General features: G+C 37.4%; 1 protein-coding gene across 1 annotated transcript in view; it reads left to right on the forward strand.

Moving 5' to 3' along the window:
* Positions 1-3,945: 3,945 nt before the first annotated feature.
* The window catches only part of PLPPR1 (phospholipid phosphatase related 1), a 168,529-nt gene continuing 148,340 nt past the window's right edge, over positions 3,946-24,134 (forward strand). Inside the window, exon 1 of the mRNA XM_027863297.1 lies at positions 3,946-4,008. Coding sequence (XP_027719098.1) covers positions 3,946-4,008 — 63 coding nt within the window. The remainder of the gene's footprint in view (positions 4,009-24,134) is intronic.

A 24,134-nucleotide genomic window follows, 5' to 3' on the forward strand; every position in this document is an offset into this window, starting at 1 on the left:
AAGAATTTAGAATCATCTCCATGTTGTGATGAGGCATCAGAGCAGGCTGCTAGTGGAGAACTTGTCCCATACTTTTGGAAAACAAGAAGCTAAGGGGACAAAATTGCAAATGGAAGTGATGACAACCAGCTAAAACAGGGGCTATTAACCTGGGTTCTACAGACGTCCAAGGTTCCATAGAGAGATTTCAGGGGGTCCACAAACTTGCATGGGAAAAATTATATCTTTATTTTAATGTAATTGGTTTCTTTTGTAATACTGCATATTTTATTGTATGCACTTAACATTATTCTGAGGAGTTCATAGGTTCCCTTAGACTGCCAAAAGAACCCATGACCAAAAAATTGGTTAGGAAACCCTGAGCAAAAGCAGTTTCCAAGCTATCTGTGTGATCATTCTTCACTTTGTAGTTTAAAGTCTGGTTCCTCCCATAATTCCAGGCCATGATATTTCATGTCAGTTCTTACTTGACAAACATATGATCACCTAAGCCAGTTATCACTCAAGCAAAAATGTCAAAGAAATGTACTTGAATCTACTTTGAGGTATCAAAACTGGGGCCATGTATCTCTGGATTAATGGCACTGGTAAGGGACAGGGCAATAATTCCTAGACTCTCAACTATGAACTTAAGAGCATTGAAGGCCTGACTAAATGGAATTTCGATGGTTCTAGCATTTGTAAGTCTGAAAGCTCTATATGTACTCTGCTTCTTTTTTAGAATGAAATTCAGTAAAAAGCAAATTAGTCTTGAATACTGTCCCTGAAGATACACTAATAGAACTATCAGAAAGATACCAATATTATACCATTTCACCTGTAATATAGCTATAATCCAACTGTAATACACAATTTCACCTATAATCTCTACACAGATTAAAGACTCTTCAATTTAGAAGAGACTTTAGGAATTCTTTTTTTCAGAAATCCCTATTTCTGGCTCTGACTCCACTTCCTTGTAACTTCTTGATACCGAAATCTCTTCCAAGCAGCTTTTTTTTCAGTTTTTGATATCTTTCTAATGAGAGAAATATTAAATTCCTCACTTTAGATTCATCCAATGATAGCCCTTATTTGCTTTTATAGATTCCCCAAATCATTTTTTCCAAAATAGCCATTTCCCTAACTCCAGTGTCTGTCCTTTCTGCTCTCTCATTCCAATGATTATTTAGAAATTTTCACATACCCATTCCCTTTAGTACCTCCTATGAATTCTAGTAGATTTTCCCTTTTTTGGTCTCTGGTGGAGAATCTTTTTTTCTGTTTGTTTTGTCTTGTTTTAACTGAACATACATAGCATAGTTCTTAAACAAAAATATAAGGCATTTTCCCATGATGGCAACCATTCACCAGATCGTCATCCTAGAATAAAATCATCTTCACCGTTTTACCTTCTTAAAATATCATTAAGTGCTTTCAGATGCAGTATAAACAACAGAAACAGATCTCTGAATTTTTTTGCTCACACTGCTTCTTGGAATGGCTACCCAAATCATCTTTCCTGGAAGCCGTAAAAGTCACATTTACAACTTAGAAGTAGAGTGAAGTGCTTCTCTTGCAAACCAATACAATATCCTGGTTCCTGGTTTAACACTTGCTTATTTCGCCCTTTATGATGTGGTACGAGCTTGGGTGGGCTAATGGAATTGTTGAAGTTACTGCAGCCACAGCCAGTCCTAAACTCGACGCCTTTGGTCCACCTCTCCTGGTGCTTTACCTACCTGGGGGCCGGAAATATACAAGAATTAGCCAGAAGCTGAGAAAGGTAGTCAGAAGTCTTTTCCTGAGTTCTAACTACCTATAGATTGCTTCCTTGAGTTTCTAGGTCTGATGACTATGGAGGGGGAGTTATATTTTATATTCTTTTAATTCTTGAATTGTGTGTTTTTAATGTTTAATTATTAAAGTACTTCTTAATTGAATTTTATGGATCATGACCATTACTGCATTTTTTAAAACCTTGAACCTGCAGAATTAAGCTAAATTTAGTTTTAGCTCACAATATATGGTTTACAAAGTATTTTCCTATATATAAGCTCATTTTATGCTCAAAACAAGCCTAAGAGGTAAATGGGGGAACTCTTATTATTTTAAGAGATAGGAAAATTGAGATTCAGAGATATGAATCATGCAGTGTGGTTCAATGGAAAGAATGCTGGCCTTGGAGTCAGATAACTTGGACCAGTTAGTCAGTGAGTCAGTCAAACAACAAGCATTTATTAAGGACCTACTATGTGCCAAATAGACAGTCCTCGCCCAGGAGGAGCTCAGAGTCTAATGATTCAAATATCATTCTGCTATTTACTACCTGTGTGACCTTTGTTAAGTCAGGAAGCCTCTCTGGGTTCTAGTTTCCTCCTCTGGAAAGTGAGAGAGTTAGACTAGATGACCTATAAGGTCTCTTACAGATCTAAATCTGTGATACTATTCAAAGTAACCTAGAACTGAGACTCAAGTCCAGGTCTTTTGGGTTCAATCAAGTCCAGTGTTCATTCCAACAGATCATGTTATCTCTCCATAATATGCAGTGATAAAGTTGTATTTGTCTTCCTCTGAGTTTTCTGAGTTTTTTTACTCTGAGTTTCTTTGCCTTTGGACAAAAAAAATAACACTAGATATTATTACTTTAGAAAATTAGGGGCAGCAAGGTGGCTCGGTGGATAGAGCACCAGCCCTGAAGTCAGGAGGACCTGAGTTCAAATTCAGCCTCAGACGAAACACTTGACACTCACTAGCTGTGTGACCCTGGGCAAGTCACTTAACCCCAATTGCCTAAAAAAAAATTAAATATTAAATTAAATTAAATTAAAAATTGAATATACTCTTGATTGGAAATAGCATACTAAGACAAAATAGAACAATAGGCAGAAATTCTGCACTACCAAGTATGGTTCATCAGCTCAGTGCACTAAGGAATACAATTGAAAATTTACAAAATATATGGAAAAGTATGACTACATTCCCCTTCCCATATTCATATGTTTATTTGAGGGGGATGGGGGAGATTTTACATTGAAAGAATATATGACTGCTGATTTCTTTTCCTTTTAATATTATTAATGTTGTAAAATAATAATTCTCATTAATAAATAATTATATAGAAACCTGTTCCTCAGTTACAAGGTATAGTCTGATTTATAACTGAATAGCTGGACTGGAGGAACTGAGTGAGTGGTCCCATGGGACAAACCTCCCAGGACAATGATCAAGAAGAGCTAGAAGAAAGCAGGGCACTTGTAGACAGAAGATATGGGTTAAGATTTCACCTCTGCTGTTTACTGTCCATGGGGGTGTGGGTGTACCCCTCTGTGTGTGTCTGAACCTCATTCTGTAAAATGGGGATAGTAATGTTCGTACAACGTACCTCTCTGGGTGGCCCAGAGATCATTGTCAGTTGTGTACCACTATAGAAAAGGGATCCATTGTTACTAAGGGCATGGCATCATATGCATAAGGATGGGCACAGAAATTCATGTTGAAAATCAAACAACCTTCTCTTAGTGCCCAAGCTGCTCCCTATTTGTGAATGTAGGGAATTGATCAGGAAAATGCCCCATCATCTACATCTATGTAATATAGAAAACCAAGTTTCACTCTGGGTCTGTTAGAATTCTGTTTGTTAAGCCCAGTGCAAAAGGAGTTTTTCTTCCTCTAAGGTAAGCTGGCATTGACTAAACTAACCTGGCACAAGTGGTTTAAAGGATGTTTTATTGTATTGGTTGATTGCTTGCCTTGATTTGTTGTGTTTTGATCTATGTGACTATTTTAGCATAATGTAGATGGTGTCTTTAAACTAAGATTTAGAGGAATATCAATACGAAGTTAGACTTTGCACTAGCAAAGCAAGACAGAGAGAAAAAAAAGTTGTTCTTACCCTGTGCTATTTCTCTTCCTTCCAGCCTAGACAAGTTCAAGAGTGTGTAGCCTCCCATCGTATGAAAAGAAATGGCTATTGGAAACAACACACAGAGAAGCTATTCCATCATCCCCTGTTTCATATTTGTGGAGGTAAGCACAGTGGTTCAATCCTGTGAAAATATTGCAGCAACAGTAGATGTTTTCATTATGCTCCAATGAGTCCCAAAACCTGAGGCTTGGTTTGGTTGAAAACAATTAGTTCCCATGAGAATTAATGTAATCTCATGGATATTAGGAAAGAATTAACGAATTCATTAGAAGCATGATCTCTTTAGTGAGAAAGCCAACTACAGAAAAAGCTTACACATTTCATCTATAGGGTTCAGAAGAAACACTTGTTCATTTTTCCCATTTCTTCCAAGTGGTAACTCAAATATCTTCATTCCAACAAATCCTTTAGTTTATGGATATTAAGTATGTCAAGAAATATAGTATTTATGCAAATTATTTTCAGAAAGGTGTCCTTGGAATTTAGGCAATCAGGGTTTCTTCTTTTTCCTGTGTTAGTTCAAGGATTTCTCCCTTCACAGTCAAAAGAAAAAAATATCTTAGAGATGAGTATTTTCTATGAGGTTTTTAAAAAATATATATTTTATGCTTCTTTCTCCCTCATCCTGTGAAGCCAAGGCATCTTACAGTGTATTTTAAGTCCAGAATCTTTGAGCTGAGAATAGCTTTTCTGAGTTTGATTGGGTCCTGAATCTCCTCCTACTCCACCTCTCCGTACTCCAACCTCACTTTTCCATGCTGCTTATTTTCAGCAAAGGCAGGGGGGACACAGAGGAGAATCAATATGTTGAGCAGTGTGGGTGGGAGGGGGTGGAGGGGAGTCCATTCAATACTATCCCAACCCGGAGTGCTATGAGTTATGAAAAGCCACTTTGAAAATGTCCCAAAATAAGTCTTAGATTCCTAAAAGACATTGCTCTTTAATCTCAGCACCTCAATTTTCTATCCCATCACCTTCATAGTGCCTGAGATATCCTTATACGACCTATAGTCTGAGTCATCAGAGACCAACTTCTAAAAGCAATCATAATAAAGAGCTGAAGAGTATATTATAAGGGTTCTGTGATGCAAGTTTACCCTAAGCCTAGATAATATAAGGCGGATTCAGGGTGAGCAAAAGTCCTCTGGGTCAATAGAGGACTGTGTGAGCTGTCCTCCTGACATTATATGGTCATTTTGGAAGAAACACTCCTTTGAACATACAATAGTCCAGAGGAAGTGTTTTCCTGAAAATTTTCCTCGAGAGGCATTGATAAAATATTGTTTTTCATTCTCCTGAGGTCTGGCTCATTTCCTACCCAAAGGTGCCTGACCTTGGGCAAGTTGGTTCACTATTCCAAGTGTGGACTTCTTTATTAGTAAAATAGCAATAATAACATCTTCCCTCCCCATCTCAAGTTGCTGTATGAGGATCAAGACAGATAACATATGGGTTGTTGTTGTTGTAATTGTTCATCCTTCATTCTTGAAGAGGACCAATGATATCACAAGGGTAATGTCTTGACTTGCATGTGTATTAGATTTAAATGGGGCAGAGCCGCACAAAGTCGTCAGTCTCTCACTCTCTTCCCGAGTCATCAGTCCAGTGGCAAGACAAAAGTCAAGCTGACTGGAGATGGCCTCGGCTCATCATGGTTAATGTGTGGGACAGCTTTTGTCAACTGTGAAGTGCTGTACAGATACATATGCATATGGGTATATATACACATACAGATGCCAAAAATCAAGGCATTTGGTAGCATTTTTTGGTTTTTCATCTGGAACATTTGCCACATCATACACACAGTCAGCTTTTAAATATGCAATCGTTACTGGCTAACTGATACTCTAGGGCAGCTAGATGATTCAGTAGAGTGCCAGACCCGAAGTAAGGCAGACTCATCTTTCTGGGTTCAAATCTGGTCTCAGACCTACTAGCTGTTTGATCCTGGGCAAGTCTCTAAACCCTGTTTGTCTCAGTTTCCTCACTTGTAAAATGAACTAGAGAAAGAAATGGCAAACCACTCCATTACATTTGCCAAGAAAACCCCAAATGGGGTCACAAAGAGTTTGCCGTGATTGAAAAATGACTAAACAACTGATCCTCTAAAGAGGATCTTAAACTAGTGTTAAAAAAAATGGATTAGGGCTGAGATGTTCACAAAGGAAAGATAATATTTTGTGCAGAAAGGCAGGTAGGTGGGGGAAGTTAATACTAAGCTTGATCTCTTAATAAGAGAACAGGAAGAAACAACCATTCAATTCAAACAACCAAAAAACCATTCAATCAACCAAATATTCACATTCACTTTCTAGTGATCTCTGATATATCCTAACTACAAAGCCTCCCTCTCCCACCTTTCTTTACTGAATTCTAGAAGCAAAGAGAAAGTGTAAATTCATATTAAGATCATTTAGGACTGTACTTTTAAAATTAGCTTATGAAATACACAAAACAGGACAAATAATTCCTGTGTCAGGTACTTAATATACTGTTGGGGGCTATTCTGAGTCATATCTACCACAGGGTGCTAACATTCAGGGGGCAGTGTGCATTTATACTCCTTTGTCACGTAGGTAAATTGAGCTTAGAATATATCTGGGGCCTTACTCACTGTAGGAGGCCTCCTCTGCAGCAGCTACTCAGCATCCTGGTGTCTTCACTCATGTTGACTGATGTCTTGGAGTTTATGGCTACTCTTGGTGAGACATAATGGCCCATGATCTCTCCCCTACAAAGCATTTTGTCCTACAAAGTTGATTTAAGAAGTTTCATTTTGCTTTCACTGGGCCACTAAATTGCTAATAATGGCTATACTATACTACTGCTCTGATAATGATGATGTGGAATGAATAAATAAATAAATGAGCATTTATTAAGCACCTATTATATGCCAGGTTCTATGCTAGGTGCTGGTAACACAAAAACAAAATTGAAATAGTCTCTGCCCTCAAGGACTATACATTCTTTCAGGGGAGAAAACATAGACACATAAAGGCACATACAGAATATATACATAATAAACAAGGTAATTTGGTGGGAGAATACACTAAAATCTGAGGGGAAAGTCTTATGCAGGAGGTAGCATTTGAACAGAGCTTTGACAGAGACTAAGGCAAATGTGAAGAGGAAGTACATTTTAGCCATAGGGGATAAACTATAGAAAGACTCAGAGGTGGGAAATGGGATGTCATGTGTAACAGCAAGCAGGCCAGTTTGGCTACACCACAGAATGTGGTAAGCAGAGTTGTTTTTGTTTTTGTTTTTGTTTATTGTTTAGTCAATTAATCATATTCATCTTTTTGTGACCCCATTTGGGGTTTTCTTGACAAAGATACTGGAGCGGTTTGCCATTTCCTTCTCCAGCTCATTATGCAGATGAGGAAACTGAGACAAATGGGGTTAAGTGACTTGCCCAGGGTCATACAGCTAGTAAGTGTCTGAGTCCAGATTCGAACTCAGGTCCTCCTGAATTCAGGATTGGTGCTCTATCAACCTAGTTGTTCTGGTAAGCAGAGTACTATGCAATAAACCTGGAAATGTAGATTGGGGACCAGTTGTGAATGGCTTTAAATACTAAACAGATGCGCTTATATTTGATCCTTGCTATAAAAAGAGTTCACTAGAGTTTATTGAGTGATATGATTAGACCTGCACTGTAGGCATGTCATTTTGGCGACTGTGTGGAAGGTAGATTGGAGTGGGAAAAGATGAAGCAGAGAGATCATTTAGGAGGTTATTGAAATAGTCCATATACTGAAGGCCTGAACAAAGATGGTGTTAATGTGAGTGGAGAGAAGGGGAAGGATGTAAGAAATATTATAGAGGTAGAATCAATAAGTTTAATTGGATATTTGAAATAACAAGACTAATTTTCAACTAATCAGATATTTTAGGTAAAAGAGAGTGAAGAATTGAGGATGACTTTGAGGTTGATTAGAAGGGTAGTGGTTTACTCAATGGAAATAAGGAAATTCGTAAGAGGTCTGGGTATCTGGAAAACTTAATGAGTTATGTTTTCATATGTTGAATTTGAGATGCCTGTGTCCAGTCCAATGTGCCCTATAGGCAGTTGGTAATTATGGACTAAGGCTCAGGAGGGAGGGTGTAGCAGGATATGTAGATATGGGAAATATCTGCAGAGAAATAATAATTAAACCTATGAGCATTGATGAAGTCAAAAGAGAGAAATAGTAGAGGGATAATAGGACAGTTATTTGAGGTACACCTACAGTTCGGAAAGGTGATATGGTGATGATCAAGCAAAAGACGTTGAGAAAGAGCTGTCAGACAGGAAGGAGGAAAACCAAGGATGAGGGGTGGAGACAATGGGGGCCAGGGAGAAATAGGGAGGGAGAGAGAAAAAGAGGGAGGGAGAGAGAGAGAGAGACAGACAGAGACAGAGACAGAAAGAGAGACAGAGACAGAGAGAGAGAGAGAGAAAGACGGAGAGAGACAGAGAGAGATAGTAGCAGAGAGTGACAGAAAGGCAGAGGCAGAGACAGAGACAGCAACAGGGAGAAGAAGAGAAGAGAGGGAGAGGAGAAGAGAAGAGAAGAAGGGAGAGGAGAAGAAAGGAGAGGAGAGTAGCCGTGAGGAAAGAGGTCAGCAAGAATCCTTTCCTTGGGGTGAAGGACTCATTCAAGCCTTTCTTTTTCATTCTTTCCTATTTATCAAAGTATTAGGGTAAAATGTTTTGCTACCACATTTTTAATGTTTCAACCCTTATTTCTTTGTGACAGAAAACAAATTTCGTGAAGTAAGCTGATGGGAAATCGGATAGGGAATAAGTCATCTGTCATCATCTTTATGCCTCCAATAGCAATTTTATTTTAAATTTGCTTAAAAATCAGAAGGCAACCAAACCTCAGAGTAAGATGTTTAATTTATAGCCTAGAGCAACCATCTCTGAAGATTTTCAGCCCTCTAATGCGTGAATGATGAGCTTGACTTGTAGAGCAGGTGATAGAGATATAAATTAGTCTTCCTGTGGCTTAACCTGACACAAACACAAAAATAAATCAAAGAACTGGCTTTCATCTCTTTATTTTGGTGTATTCACACTCTTATAAAGAGTGAGCATACCTTTGACAGGATTCCTCATGATCTGAGTAGCTGCTTATGCTGTCCATCTCCACAAAATGATTTTGGATATGTGTGTGTGTGCGTATATATAATATATACACATATATACACACACATACTATGTGTACTTATATGTGTGTATATATACATACATACATACATACATATGTGTGTATATGTATACTTTTCCATATACATGTTGTTTCCTTTCAATAGAATAAGTTCCTTGAGGGCAAAGATAGCTTCATTTTTGTTATTTTCTCAGCTCTAAGCACAGAACCTGGGATTTAGTAGGCACTTAAAAAATGTTTGTGGAATGAATCTTTGACTTCTAGGAAAAAAGATGACAATTCTTTTGCCTCATATTTGAGACTTAACATCTTCCATATAAATGATCGATCCAACCTGTGACACTTACTCCCCATGTGACCCTGAGCAAGCCACTAAATTCCCCCAAATTTCTGTGGCCTCATCTATAAAATGAAGGGGTTAGACTAGATGCTCTCTGAGGTCCCTTACAGATCTAGATCTATGATCCAGTGGACGTTTTACTTGGGGGACACTCTAGCAGCATGTATATTTCCTTTTTTTCCATTGTAGCACATGAATTCAATTGTTGTCTCTATGCTGATGATTCTCAAATCTACTTATCCAATCCTACCCTCTCTACTGAGCTCTACTCTCTCATTTCCAACTGCCTAATGGACACCTCAAATTTAATTTCCCAAAGATATCTTAAACTCAACATATTCAAAACTGAACTCAGTAGCTTTCCCCAAAAACCATCCCCTCTTCCTAACTTCCTTATTAATGTTGAGAGTGCCACTACACTGCAGCCACCCAGGCTTGGAACCTAGGTGTCAACCTCCATTTCTTGCCGTCTCATTCCCCTATATCCAATCTGTTGCCAAGGCCTGTCAAGTTTACCTTTGTCACATCTCTTTAATATGTATCCTTCTCTCTTCCAACACTACCACCACCCTGGCACAGGCTCGTCTCCTCACACCTAGACTAGTGCAATAATCTATGGGTCTGCCTGCCACAAGGCTCTCTTTACTCCAATCCAACCTCTACTCAATTGTCAAAGTGATCTTTCTGAAGTGCAGATCTATGTCATTCCTGCTCCCCAGCCCACCTTACTCGATAAAGCTCAATGGCTCCTTATCACCTCCAGGGCCAAATATAAAATCCTCTGGCACTCAAAACCCTTTATAATCCGCACCCCCTCCATGTATTTGTACTCATTACACACCACCAAATACTCTCCTATTAGTGATAGTGACCTCTTTGCCATTCCTCAAATATTGAGGAGACGGATACTCCATCTCCTGACTGGCATTTTCTCTGTCTGTCCTCCACGACTGGTGAGTTCTCCCCTCTCATCTCTGCCCCCTGGCTTTTCGGGGTTCCTGCAGGTCCCAGCTAAAATCTCACTCTCTATAGGAATCCTTACCTGATTTTTTTTTAATTCTAGTCTTTCCCTCTGTTGATTATCTCCAATTTATCCAATGTATTATATAGCTTGTCTGAGCATAATTGTTTGAATGTTGTCTTTTTCACTAGACTATGAGCTCCTGGAGAAAAAGAACTGTCTTTTGTCATTTTTTTTATACCCAGCATTTAGCATAGTGCCTGTTACAATGCCTAGTGATTAATAAATGTTTAATGACTGATTGACTAAGTGACTTGTCCAAGGTCACAAAGGTAAAGTGGCCATCAGGATCCAGGCCCAATTCCTCTGCCTAAAAATCCAGCATTCTAGAGGTAAGGAGGAGGAGAATAAACGGTCTTGATTTTTCTTTGGATACCTTTTCATTTTTGAACACAGATCTTGAGCTTTTAGGCTCAGTCTTAGATTACCCAGAGCAGAAGATGAGAGAAGCAAGAACAATAGATGCAAGTCACAAAGAGGAAAACTTAGCCTTAATGTAAGAGGAAAACTTCCTAACAATTAGAGACCTAAAGTATAAGAAGCTGCTGTCACCAGAGGCCATCAGCAAAGGCTGGATAACCACTCTCTCATATGACATAGAAGGGATTTCTTTTCAGATGGATGATGGAATAAATGACCTTGAATGTCCCTTCCAACCTGGAGATTCTGATTCTATGACTAAGTACCAACCTTGTCTCACATGGTCCCCAGGCTTGGAACCTAGGTGTCAACCTCCATTTCTTGCTCTCTCATTCCCCTCTATCCAATCTGTTGCCAAGGCCTGTCAAGTTTACTTGAAATATGTATGGGATAGAATTTCTGTCTTTGTTCTCATGAGAGCAATATTATGGATAAATAAAATCAAATATTTTATTCATATCTTTCTAGCTGATAGTTCTAACCTCCTTGTTTATCTGCTTTTATCAATTTAAAATAAAAGTAGTAGTATTGAGTGGTTTTCTTTCTTTTACTGGATAACTTGCCAACAAGCAATACTCGAAGTGGCAATATCTGGGGCAAATTAAGTTGGTGGATGAAGTGAGGGAGGTTAACAGGACAGAGGTGGCACTGAGGACATTGTACTCTAACGTACAATAATATTAGGAGATGAGGGAACTCGTCCCTCAGGAGGCTCAGCCTGAGCCCCCTATGACATAGCCAATGGTTCCCAATCCCAACACCCTTCACCCCCTTTTGAGGCCCATGAAGATTGGGGGCATTGGCTGTGACATAGCAGGTCACAGGATGAACTCCCTGGGGGAAGGCTTGTCTCTTCCCTCAGTGTAGCTGCACCTTGGCTGTAGGGAGGAAGCATATCTCAGAAGTTGGTGCTCTGGGAGAAAATCCCATTTGTCCCCATCCTAGTTGTAGTTCTCCCAATAAGTAATAAAATGGCCAATAAAAAGGAAGTCAAAGGGATAAGGAAAAGGAAAGGGCTTAGGTAATTGGCAAACTGGATAACTATTCCCTAAGTAATTGTAAGTTGCCCAAAAATAGTGTGAAGATGAACCCGTAAAGTAAAATACCCAAATCTCATATGTGGTTGTTCTGGGAATCCCTAGAACTGAAATTTACATATGATGACATTTCTCTTTCAGCGCTGTTTTCCCTAGGTCTCAATTGCATTCTTCTCAAGGAAATTTCCCTGTGTTTTTTGTAGTCACCCATGAACTGAATAGTCAAATCTCATCTGATTGTATATTTGCTAAAAGCCATTCTCCAGCATATTTTGTGATGGACAAGAAGTTCTAAATGGGGCTTTTCCAGGACAATGGACAGTATCATACAATGAGCAATTGGATATAATATATGCTGCCAACACTAGATTTGCACAGATGTGACAGTTTTATCATTTTGACGGCTGCCTATACTTGAAATATTTTATTGCCATTTTTGACAACTCATTTTTCTTGTGCACATCTGTCCCAGTGTACAAGTTGACTATGATATATACTAATCCCAAGATTGAGAAATTCATGGAGCTCTGCAGTAAGCTAATGTAGCCAAATGTCTTTCTCTCCATGCAAAATGTGAACATTTCCTTGCATTATTTTAATACAATGGATTTGATTTCTGCCTGCATGGATCTTGATTATTGCTTTTATCTCTTGTTTTAGAAATGATAAAATGTATTGGTTTTGACTTTGTTTTGACCTTGAAATTGGTTGTGATTTGTATTCTTTGTTCTACTTGTTCCTAGAAAAAAGATAGATAGTTTCTTAGTTCTAGCAATTTTTTTTAACTTATTGAAGTCAAATCAAGAGGCTTTTTTCCATTTTAATATTTTCTTTACCCCCTACTTCTTCCTACTATCCCAATCAGGGACAATATTACCTTACAATTACCAAACATTTCTATCCAATTAAAAAAAAAAAGTAAAGTAGACATTGATTTAAATTTCCACCAAATTTTGTCACAAGGCATGTTATATACTTGTGTTTCAAGCTAATTACTATAAAATATATCCTGGACTTTCTGACTAGTGATGCAACCCTCAAGCATTTTTCTTTTCTCAGATGTTACTCATGCTGCTCCTTTGCACATATATGCTATTCTAAAATTTATGTGCTATAGGCTGCCCTACTAGACTATGCATTCCATGAGGACAAGGCCATGTCTTGTTTACTTTTGCATCTCTAGTACTGAGCACAAAACTTTATACTTAATAGATATTTTTCCATAAATGAATTGAATTTTAGTTATGAAGGGTCAAAAGCAAAAACTAATACTTTGTTTGTAATTATTAAATGGAGATAGAGGGAGAAAATAAAGGAGGGAAAATACAGCCCACATATATTTGTCATAATAGATACTTCAGGAGGTAGTAGGTGCAATATAGGTAGAAAAAAATCACAATAAAGAGGAACAATAATTCACAGAAGACAAGGCCCAAAAATGTAGTCAACAATAAAACCCATGGCCTCATATCTATGAGCAAATGTCCAACATATAGACAAAAAGCATGGGGAACTCAAGATCCTAATGAAAGGAGACAAATTTTATTTCACTAAGTGCTGCTCAGACTTTGTGGACCATGATTCATAGACCAGCTATGCCAATAGAAGTGAGGGGAGGAACAACAAATTATACCCATGTTAAAAATACAAACCCTGAAAACTATAAGGAAACAGTATGATGGAGAGCATTTGTGCATTTATCATCAGTCAATGGAACAGAGACAATACTGTCTTATGAGTAGACTAAAAATCTCCCAGAAATGAAAAAGAAATAGATAAGGAATTTGGAAAATGGATCGCATATCTAGCATTGGTCAAACTCTTACTCTGCCAAAAGTACAGCCACTAATAATCTCTTAGCTTGGCTTTATGATGAATTCATCCATCAAAACATAGTGGAAGCAATCAGACGAATTGCTATTCTGGACTTAATTCTGATGAATTAGGGAGGAACTGATTGCTAAAGAGGAAGTGATGGGAATTTTGGGGGGAAAGTGGTCATTCCTATCTCAGCGTTCAAAGTAATGAATGAACAGAAAATCAAACTCAAGCATACATATACTCTAGATTTTGTAAGTATGCCAAAGGGTTGATAGAAGATATGAATACAATTTCATGTTCTCAAAATCTACAAGAGGATTTAATACTAGAAGAATTAGAAATTTTCAAGGAGAAAATTTTGATATTACAATCACTAGCGACTCCAATATGGAGAAAAGGAGGAAGTATACAAAGACAATGATGCGGATACATGTAGAATTTATCAACCAGCTCAAATTCTTTTAAAAATATTTATAGAAAATAGCAACAAGGACATATAATGGATACAAAATACTGGCATGGTCTTATAAAAATACCGTGAGGTGCACTAAAGCTGAGAATGAACATAAGTCAGCAATGAATACTAAAGAACTGCCAAAAAAAAGTCATTTCTTTTAAAAAGCAATAATGGGGACAAGAAGAATAGAAAAGAAGTAATAGGATCATGGATTAGGAACTGGAAGGGAGCCTAGATGCCATCTAGTCCAACTCTTTCAGCTTACAAATGGAGACCGGGAAGTGAGAGAGCTTCAGCGCCATGTGGGGTCACATAGCGAGTATGAATTTAAAGTCAGGTCTTCCTGACACCAAATCTAGCACTCTATCCTCTACACCATACTGCTCATCTACTCAGGAATTTCTATTCAGGATACAGAAGAATTCTATTGGAGTTGGGAATCAAAGGAACTGGGTCCAAATCCTGGCTCTGCTATGTTGTTACCTATGTAACCTCAGACAAGCCACTTAATTTAGTTAAGCCCCAATTGCTTCCTCTGTGAAATGAGGAATTTGGTTACATGACCTCTAGAACTTTTTTCAAATCATGTACAGCTTTTCTGCTAAGGAAAATCATCTTTTAGCTGGGAAATAGAAAATAAAAATGGTTAAATAGGTTCTTAAAATCAAAGATAAATGATAGATGGTGGTAAGAGAATACATAGCTAGCTACTCTCAATAAGTTCAAGTCATAAAGCTCGTGCAAAAGACATTCAAGGATACTGAAACTTCTTATAGATGTGATTGTTGAGCCAATCTGTGATTTCTGAAAAACTGGAAAATAGGAGAGATGTCTCACTACTAGAGTTGGGCAAATATTTTTTATTTTTTTTAAAAAAGATGTGTGTGTGTATTGGAGTCTGGGAAGGAAGGGTAAAGATTCTACACACTACAGGTTCTTTTTAAAAATAATATTTTATTTTCCCCCAATTACATGTAAAAACAATTTTTAACATTCATTTTTTTTAAGTATTGAGTACCAAATTCTATTCCTCCCTCCCTGAGATGGTAAGCAATCTGATATAGGTTATTCATGTGCAATCATGTAAAACATTTCCATAATAGTCATTTTGTGCAAGAAGACTCAAACAAAAGGAGAATGAGTGAGAGAGTAAGAGAGAGAGAGAGAGAGAGAGAGAAAGAGAAATAATATGTTTCAGTCTGTATTAAGACAATGTTAGTTCTTTCTCTGGATGTGGATAGCATTTTCCATCAAGGATCATTGTGTTGCTAAGAATAGCCAAGTAATTTACAATTCTCCATCATACAATATTGCTGTTACTGTGTGCAATGTTCTCCTGGTTCTGATCACTTCACTTTGCATCAGTTCATGTACAGCTTTCCAGGTTTTTCTCAAATCATCCTGCTTGTCATCTCTTACAGCACAATATTATTCCATTACAATCATATACCACAACTTGTTCAGGCATTCTCCAATTGATGGCTATCCCCTCAATTTCCAATTCTTAGCTACCACAAAAAGAGTTGCTATGAATATTTTTGTACATATAGGTCCTTTTCCCTTCTTTTTCTCATTGGTATATAGACCTAGCAATGGTATTACTGGATCAAAGGGTACGCACAGTTTTATAGCCCTTTGGGCATACAAACTATAGGTGCTTGAGCTTAACTTTGATTGCTAGTAAACATCCTAGAATATTATTAAAAGGATGGTTTGTGAGCATGTAGAAAGAGAAAAAATGATAGCAGACAGATTAGACTGACTTCATCACAACAAATCTGAGAGACTAAATGTAATTTTTGTTGAATATTAAATGAATAAAATGAATTACTTTCCTTTTTTGATGGGGTTAGTAGACTGGTAGAATGAGAGAATAGCATAGCCATAGTAAATCTAAATTTTGGCAAAGCATTTGGCAAAATCTCTCATGCTGCTCTTGTAGGGAAAAAAATAGAGATATGTGGGCTAGCTGAGAATCCAACTGAGTGAATTAAAAAAAAAGTGATTGAATGATGAGAACCCAATAAGTAGTCATTAGTAGTTCAATGTCAACTTAGAGGGAAACCTCTAGTGGACTGCCCTCCAGGAATGTGTCCTTGGCTCTGCTCTGTTCAATAACTTTATCATTGACTTTGAAGAAGATATAAATAGCATTTTTATCAAATTTGTAGCTGATGTGAATTTGGAAGGGACAGCCAATACATTGAATAACAATAAGAATAACAAAAAACTTTACCTGTTTAGAATGATGGGTCAAATCTAACAAAATGAAATTTATTTGGAATAAATGCAAAGTACTTTACTTAGGTTTAAAAAAACCAAATGCATAAGAATAGAATGGGGGAAGGCATAGCTAGATGATAATAATCATTATTATATTCATTATTATAACAAGTATTTTAATTATTATAACTTTATATAGCATTTTAAAGTTTGCAAAATACTTAAATTATTCACAAAGCACTTAATGTATATATATAATATATGCATATTATATCTATATATTATTTCAACCTATCCTAACAAAAACTCTATGACATAGGTGCTGTTATTATCCTCATTCTATAGATGAGAGAGATTAAGTGACTTTTCCAGAGTCACAAAGCTAGTAAGCGTCTGAAGTGGGATTTACTGCCAGGTCTTCCTGACTCTAAATCTAGCACTCTCTCCCTAACTTGTTAGGCTCCATTTCTAGTATTTCAGACATAGTATTCAGAATATAGAAGGGGATCATCTTGCTCTGCTCTTCCCTAGATAAACCACATATTAATTATTGTGTTCATTTCCAGGAGCCACATTTTATAAAGTCCAGTGATAAGCTGAAGTACATCCAAAGGAAGACAGCTAGTATGGTGGGGGACTGGAGACCTGTCATAAGAGGAAACTACAGATATTTGACCAAAATGAAAAAGACTTGGGGGAGGAGGGAGACTTGACAATTGTCTTTAAATATTTGAAGGACTGTCATGTAGAAGAGTGGTTAGACATCTGCTTGGCCCCACAAGACAGAACTAGGACGTGAGGAAGGTAGAGAGAGTCAAATTTGGTCTTGATGTAAGGGAAAACTTCTTAGTAACTAGAATTACCCACAAGTAGAATGAGATGTCTCAAAAGATACCCTTTCACAGGTAGAAGCAGGATGATTATTTGTTGGAAATGTTACAGAGGTGATTCCTATTCAATGAGAGATTGGGCTAGATGATTTCTGAGATTCCTTCCACTTCTTAGATTCTATTATTCTGTAAAAATCCTTGATATAGCAGTGTTTACTCTATTTTCCAATTGTCAACTAGTAATGCTGATTTATTTTAAAATCTGTTTAAATTTTAAATGTTAAAATTTGTTTTAAACTCTGATTGTTAATCAGTCATATAGTTGAGTTCAAACTAAATGATGTAAAATTGTTCAAGGCAAATATTTTTCCTTCCTTCTCTTTATAAAGGTCAGTCAAAAGCCTTAAAATGGAACAGGCTAGTATTCACTCTCCCTTTAATGAGAGGACTTGACATGCCAATCCATGATACTTAACCCTTCTCATTTGAAAGAGAAGCATGACAGAGAATTACTCAAGGCTTACTCTGCAGGTGTGTTCTTACTAATGAGAAGCAGTGTGTTCTAGTGAATAGTAGGTCAATTGGGAATCCAGAAGCAGAACTCTATATTCAGTTATACCACTAGTCTGTTATGTGACCCAGCCATGTATCCCTTAAACCTCACTAAACCTCAGATTCTCATTCTGTTTTATACTTGCAATTGACCTCTCAAAGTTGGTGCATATATGAAAAGCTATAAATCAAGCGGCCCCCAAATGTGGATGCTTATATGTTTGCATTTGGTAAAAACTTCTGAAAGGTTCTAAAAATAGAACTACATAAGAATATAAGGACTATATGAGAATAAGAATAATGCTCTGCTTAACTGAGGATTAATAAGAATTCTATTTTTGGCTTTCCTCGTAAGATTTTTTTAAGGTATGTTAGTATTTTTTTCTCAAAATAAACATAATCTTTGTGGATTTGGTCTCAAAAATCCCTGGGAATTATTTTGAAGATCAATTATGAATGAAAAGACCTATATCTATATCTATATCTATTTTATACCGATAGCAGGTATAAAAATTTGACCTAAATCCCCACTGACCCCAGGACATACCCTCGAAATTGATGGTTGAAAACCCTTTTTCTATTAAGAACTTAGTTTCTGTTGATTTGCCTTGCTTAATCTAAAAAGAAAGCACATATAGAATACCTTCTGCTTAATTGAAGGTTCCAGTTACCTAAGTTCTGATTAGTTGAAGTCATGTACAAATAGTACACAGTCATATATGTACATGTGTCTGGACTGCACTTTTGACTTATTAGTAAGCAAACCTTGTTGACTACTCTACTCATGTGATATGAGTTTACTCCTAGAACCACATGCCCTCTACAGAATTGTTGAACTAAAATTCTTGCCTGGCCACAACATTGTGCTGTTTCCCAGACCATGTTGTGTCATGTCTGCTAAGTGTACAAGTGGCATTAGCAGCTTCTAGCAAAATTAATGTCTGTGACCTTAAATTCTCTAGTCAAGAACCTTTAGTTTGTATAGTGAATGGCATTCTTGGTAGCACTCTTTATACCACATGAGCTGACCATAGAAAATGTCTAGAGTACTCTAACATTCTCCATTCATGGAACATGACCAGCTAAGCCAACCATGATGATACCATCATGGACTCTGTTCAAGAGATATCATGTTTCTTAAAATTCATCATATTTATTATCCTATCTTGCTATTTTGTGCAGGCAGCCTATAAAGATATGAATCCATAATTCAGTTTAGGTTGAATTTTTCTTTAAAAAAAAACACATTTTCTCCATCAACTTTGTAACTGCAAATGCAGCTATTTGAGCTCTTTGTGTTTCTCTTGATTATAGCTCCAAAAGTCAATGGAATTTAACTCCTAAACCAAAAATAAATACACCTGCTGTGATAATTTACTCAGCAATAGTATGCTTTCATGCTAAGGTTTGCCTACAGCCTCAAAGATACACTACATATTAATTGATATGGAATCAAATATGTTCTCAACATAATACTTTATGAAACATGGGACTTAGCTAATTCTCATTGCCTTAATGTGCAAACATGATTAGAATCATGAAAATCCAAAAGACTTGCCTGATTGCTGAGCAGAATTTTAATTAAAGTAACATTAAAGATTGCTTTTACTACCACTTGGGTTTTTAAAGTCCGACTACACAGTGATCACTAATACAAATAATAAAAGCCATGATAACAGTTGTAAGACTAGCTTAGGAAAATGTATTTCTCATTGTGGCACTCCAGGTTTCATTTCTTAGATTATTGGCTCATTTATGATGTTACACATGACACATGACAAAGTAAGTCCTTGACTTCACTTTGGGACCTCATTTATAGAATGTGATCCTCTCTTCTGTTCACACCTGAAGTAAATAAGGGTAGGGCTCTGCCAATGGTTAGAATTGTAGTTCTTGGGATTTTTCTGTTCACAAAGAGCCCATTGATACAGAGGACTCTGGAATTCACCTCCCACCTATAGCCTCTTCCTGTTACCAGAAACACTCACCACTGGAATTAATGGGAACACTAGTACTGCTTTTAACAATACATGTAAAGAATCTTATTTTTCTAAAACTTCGTAATTAGAAATTGCCACCAAAAACCACTTTATAGACATGAAAATGTGATAAATATTTAATCTTTAAGAGGCCAGCCCATTGACCACATATAGCAGTTTCCCTCACCACCTATGGCCTATCTACAATGGCTTGAGACATACTATGGTAGAAGAATTTAGATGTGTCTCTTTGCTCTTTCTTATTGTGAGGATTTGGAGAAATAATCTAATTTTTCTGCCTGCCATTTTTCAGAACAATAAAGAAAACTATAGTGAACAGAGTATGCTTTGACAAGTGAAGGATCTAGCAACAGAAAGATTACTAATACCTATGACAACTAACTGCATTTTTCAAGGCTTGGCAATGTCTTCAGTTACAGGACATTCTTGTCTTGTCCTACTAGGGATTTAGACCTACTCTTGTGTTTATGTAGATACACCAAGAACTTAATTGGTGACAGCGTCAATACAGTCTTGACTATATGGTGGCCCAAAATAATTATTAAATTTGCTTCCTTTATACACAGAAGTGATCCTCTTGATTAAAATAACCAGGAGTGTCAGTCTTGATCTTAGCGATTTCATTATCTTATCATTCAACATTTTCCCATTACAAAGGGGAGAAGTACTAGAGTGTATGCCACATAATAGAGAAAATGCTGCTTTACACCAAAGCAATTTTCCAATTTACCTTGCTCTACTTCTCCCCCACCCATAACAAATTTAATTCAACTTAACTAGCATTTATTAACACTGTGCATGGCACCGTATAAAGGGATAGAAAAGGATAGAAAAAAAATTTCCTGACATTAAGGAGCTTGAATTCTAATGGAGAAATAACATGTACATAGGTAAACAAATAAAAATATATGCAAAGTAATTTCAAGGGAGAGAAACCACAGACAACTGGGTGAATCTGCTAAGGGGAGGGAACAAGTATTTATTGAGCATGTGTCATGCACTATCCTAAACACTTCACAAATATTATCTTATTTGAGCCCTAGGTGCTATTGTGATCTTATTCTACAGTTGAGGCAACTGAGACAGACAGGGGTTAAGTAACTTGCCCAGGGTCACACAGATAGCAAGTGTCTGAGGCTGGATTTGAACTTAGGTCTTCCTAACTCCAGGCCCAGTGCTCTATCCACTGAACCATGCCTCTTATAGGTGGTGAAACTTGAAGAGAACTAGCTGAAGTTAGAAGGTAGAACATTCCAGGCATTGGGGACAGCCTGTAAAAAGGTACAAAAATGGGAGATGAAATGTCATTCTGGAGTTGTTTCCAATGTAAAGGCAATAGCAAATAAGCCAGTTTAGGTAGAGTATAAGGTATGTGAGGGAAAGAAATATATAAGTAGTCAGGAAAGAGGTTGAAACCATATTGTGAAAGGCTTTAAAAGCCAAACAGAAGAGCTCATATATAATTCTAGAGACAATAAGGAACCACTGAAACTTTTTGAGCAGGAAAATGACCCGATCAGATCCATATTTTAAGAATATCAAATTGACAACTGTGTGAAAAATGGGATGTATAGGGGAGAAACTAGATGTAGTTATCAGTTTGGAGGCTACTGCATTAGTCCAGGTGAGAAGTGAGAAGTTCCTAAAATGTAATGAATGTGAGATGAGTGAAGAGAATGGGGAGAATTTGAGAGTTTTGTTGTTGCTGTTGTTTTAATTGAGCTAATATGTCTTTACTGGTATAGGAAGCCCCCAGTGAGGAATTTATCTTACTAATGTAGATAGGCATTTTCTCTGCAACATGTAGTCCTAGAAAGTTGCTTCAGGCATTGCGATATTAACTGACTTACCCAGGGTCATGGTATGTGTCAGAAAAAGGAAAGAAACCTAGGTCTCTTTTCTTGTTAGGCCAGCTCTCTATTCACTGTTCCCATATTCTTCTAAACCTTTTCATCCCTCCTCATACTTCCCATAGGTACTCCTCCCTCCACTTTCTCAACTGAGAACCTTGCCTCATATTTTACAGGGGAAAAAAAGAAATAATTTGCCCTAAGCTCCCTCTTCTCCCCTCTTCCTTGTCCCATATCACTCAGAAGCCTTTCGCCATTATCTCCTCCTTCACTGTTCACCTACTTATATGAAGAGTCGGCCTTACTCCTTACCAAGGCAGATCCCTTTATCTGCATAAGTGATCCCATTCCATCCCATCTCCTCCAATTGATTGGTCCTTCTGTCACCCCCAATCTATCAGCCTCTTTCTGTCTACTGGCTCCTTCCCTGCTTCCTAAAAACATACCCATGACTCCCTCATTCTCAAGAAGTCCTCACTTGATCCTTTCACTCTACTAAGTGGCACTCAGGAGCCCTCTAGGAACTGCATGCATGGATTTGAGAGTAATTTGGGAATTGAATCAGTGAGGACTGATGAGATCGCCAAGAAAGAATACCAAGAAGGAGAAGAGGGAGTAAGATGGAATCCTTGGGTAAAGCCATGTGGGCAGAAGGTAGATAGTGATTTGACAAAGGAGATTTGGGGGTAGCATGAGAATCAAGAGATGAAAGGGGCACAAAAGTAGCTACTAAAATAACCATGCTTGTCAGCACAATCAACAGTCCATACCTATAATCCCCTTCTTCTCTACCAAGAGGAAGAAGGTAAAAAGAACCCTTTCTCCCAGTCAGTTAAGAAGTATTTATGAAACACTTGCTATGTGCTAGGTAATATAAACAAAAAAGAGAGACAGACCCTGCCCTCAAAGACCTTATATTTTAGTAGGGGAAAATAACATGCAAGGAAGCTGAAATGGGAGTAGGAAGGAAATTACCAGGCACAGGGACATTATGGGAGAGTTCAGATTGCAGTGTGATGAGAAATGCTCAGATGGCAAGTCTGGACACCCCTCTTTAAATGAGGGTTCTGGAAGGCACCATTCAATCAGAAGGAGGGACCTAGGGGCTGAAGGTATTTTCAAAGTGTGAATTCCAGGTCTGAATAGGTCTTCTTGGGTGAGGAATTTGGGGGAGGGAGCATGATAGAGGAATATGGATTGCAACCTGGTGAGAAAATCCCACCTCCATTTTAGGCCAAAAAAAAATGGTCCACATGTACCACTAAAAGGCTCCATAAAACCTGGATACTACTTTGCAGCTCTTTTTCCCAGACAGACTTTAAATTCTTCCTATTTTAGCAGTTATTTTTTCCCCATTCATTGTGGAAACATGTATCAAACATCAACATTGTGCAAGGCAATTAGTAGAGATGACATGGAGGGAAAATACATGATGAAAAAGACACATGTTCTGCCTTTTAGGAACCTACAGTCTGGCAGGGATGATTAGACATGTAGAAATAGGTATCTTGTAAATTATACTAGCTTAAGCATATGAGAGGAGTTCAAAGTCCTATGAAATCAAATGAAAGATTGATTGCAGAAAACTTCACAGAGAAGTTGATATTTGAATTGGATAAAGAAGAAGGGGGTAGGACATGGAAACAGTTTCACCACTTAATTTAGATATGATTAATTTAAAAGTACCCTGTCAACGCTTATATAGTAGTTCATAAAGTAATGGTAAACATTTTACATTTTGTCTACATGAAAAATCTCCTTAGAGGAGCAAGACAACATGGTATGGAAAAAAAGGGAAGTGGCTTTGACATCAGAGAGAGCTACTTGTTACCTTGTGACCTTAGGTGAGTACCTTAGTTCCTCTCGACCTGAGCTTCCTCCTCTATGAAATGAAGGGGATATGTCAGATGATCTGCTAAGGTCCCTTTCTACTCCCAACTTTGATCCTTAAAGTAGGAGTCAGCTTTCAAGACATTTTTCTTAGGGGTAACCTTACCCTTACCAGTGAAGTGATCAAAATTAGGTTATCTCATTATGGAAAACTGAACCACTAGCAATCACCAGAGAAATTTTTTCCCTTTAGAGGAAGAAACTGATCACTAAAAAATTCATTTTCCCTTGAGTGGAGATGATTTGCTATAAATCATCCATTTACCTTCATGAAAAAGCACGTTTTTTTAAATGCCTGACTAGAATAAATGGTATAGTCTATGATCACAGGAGACAGTTTTCCCTGCAAGAAGCCAATGGGCTCATGGAGGGATTGAACCCATAATGGCCTCATTAGTACCATACTCTAACTATGCTAATGCATAAATGAGTTAATGAACTCAAGCATTTAGTGAAATAGACATTTTATAAAGATTCAAAAAGATCTGTCCTTAGATAGATATAATAGATAGATAGGCTTTATAGGATAAAAATTATCAGAATCTGGAGTATATTTAGTGAAGAGGACTTCCTTCAGCATAAGAGCTATTTGGAACAGAACTCATACTCTCTCATTTGAGTTGATTTGAC

The sequence above is a fragment of the Vombatus ursinus genome, unplaced genomic scaffold, assembly GCF_900497805.2.
Source record: "Vombatus ursinus unplaced genomic scaffold, bare-nosed wombat genome assembly UNPS02014770.1, whole genome shotgun sequence".
In the NCBI taxonomy this organism is placed as follows: domain Eukaryota; kingdom Metazoa; phylum Chordata; class Mammalia; order Diprotodontia; family Vombatidae; genus Vombatus; species Vombatus ursinus.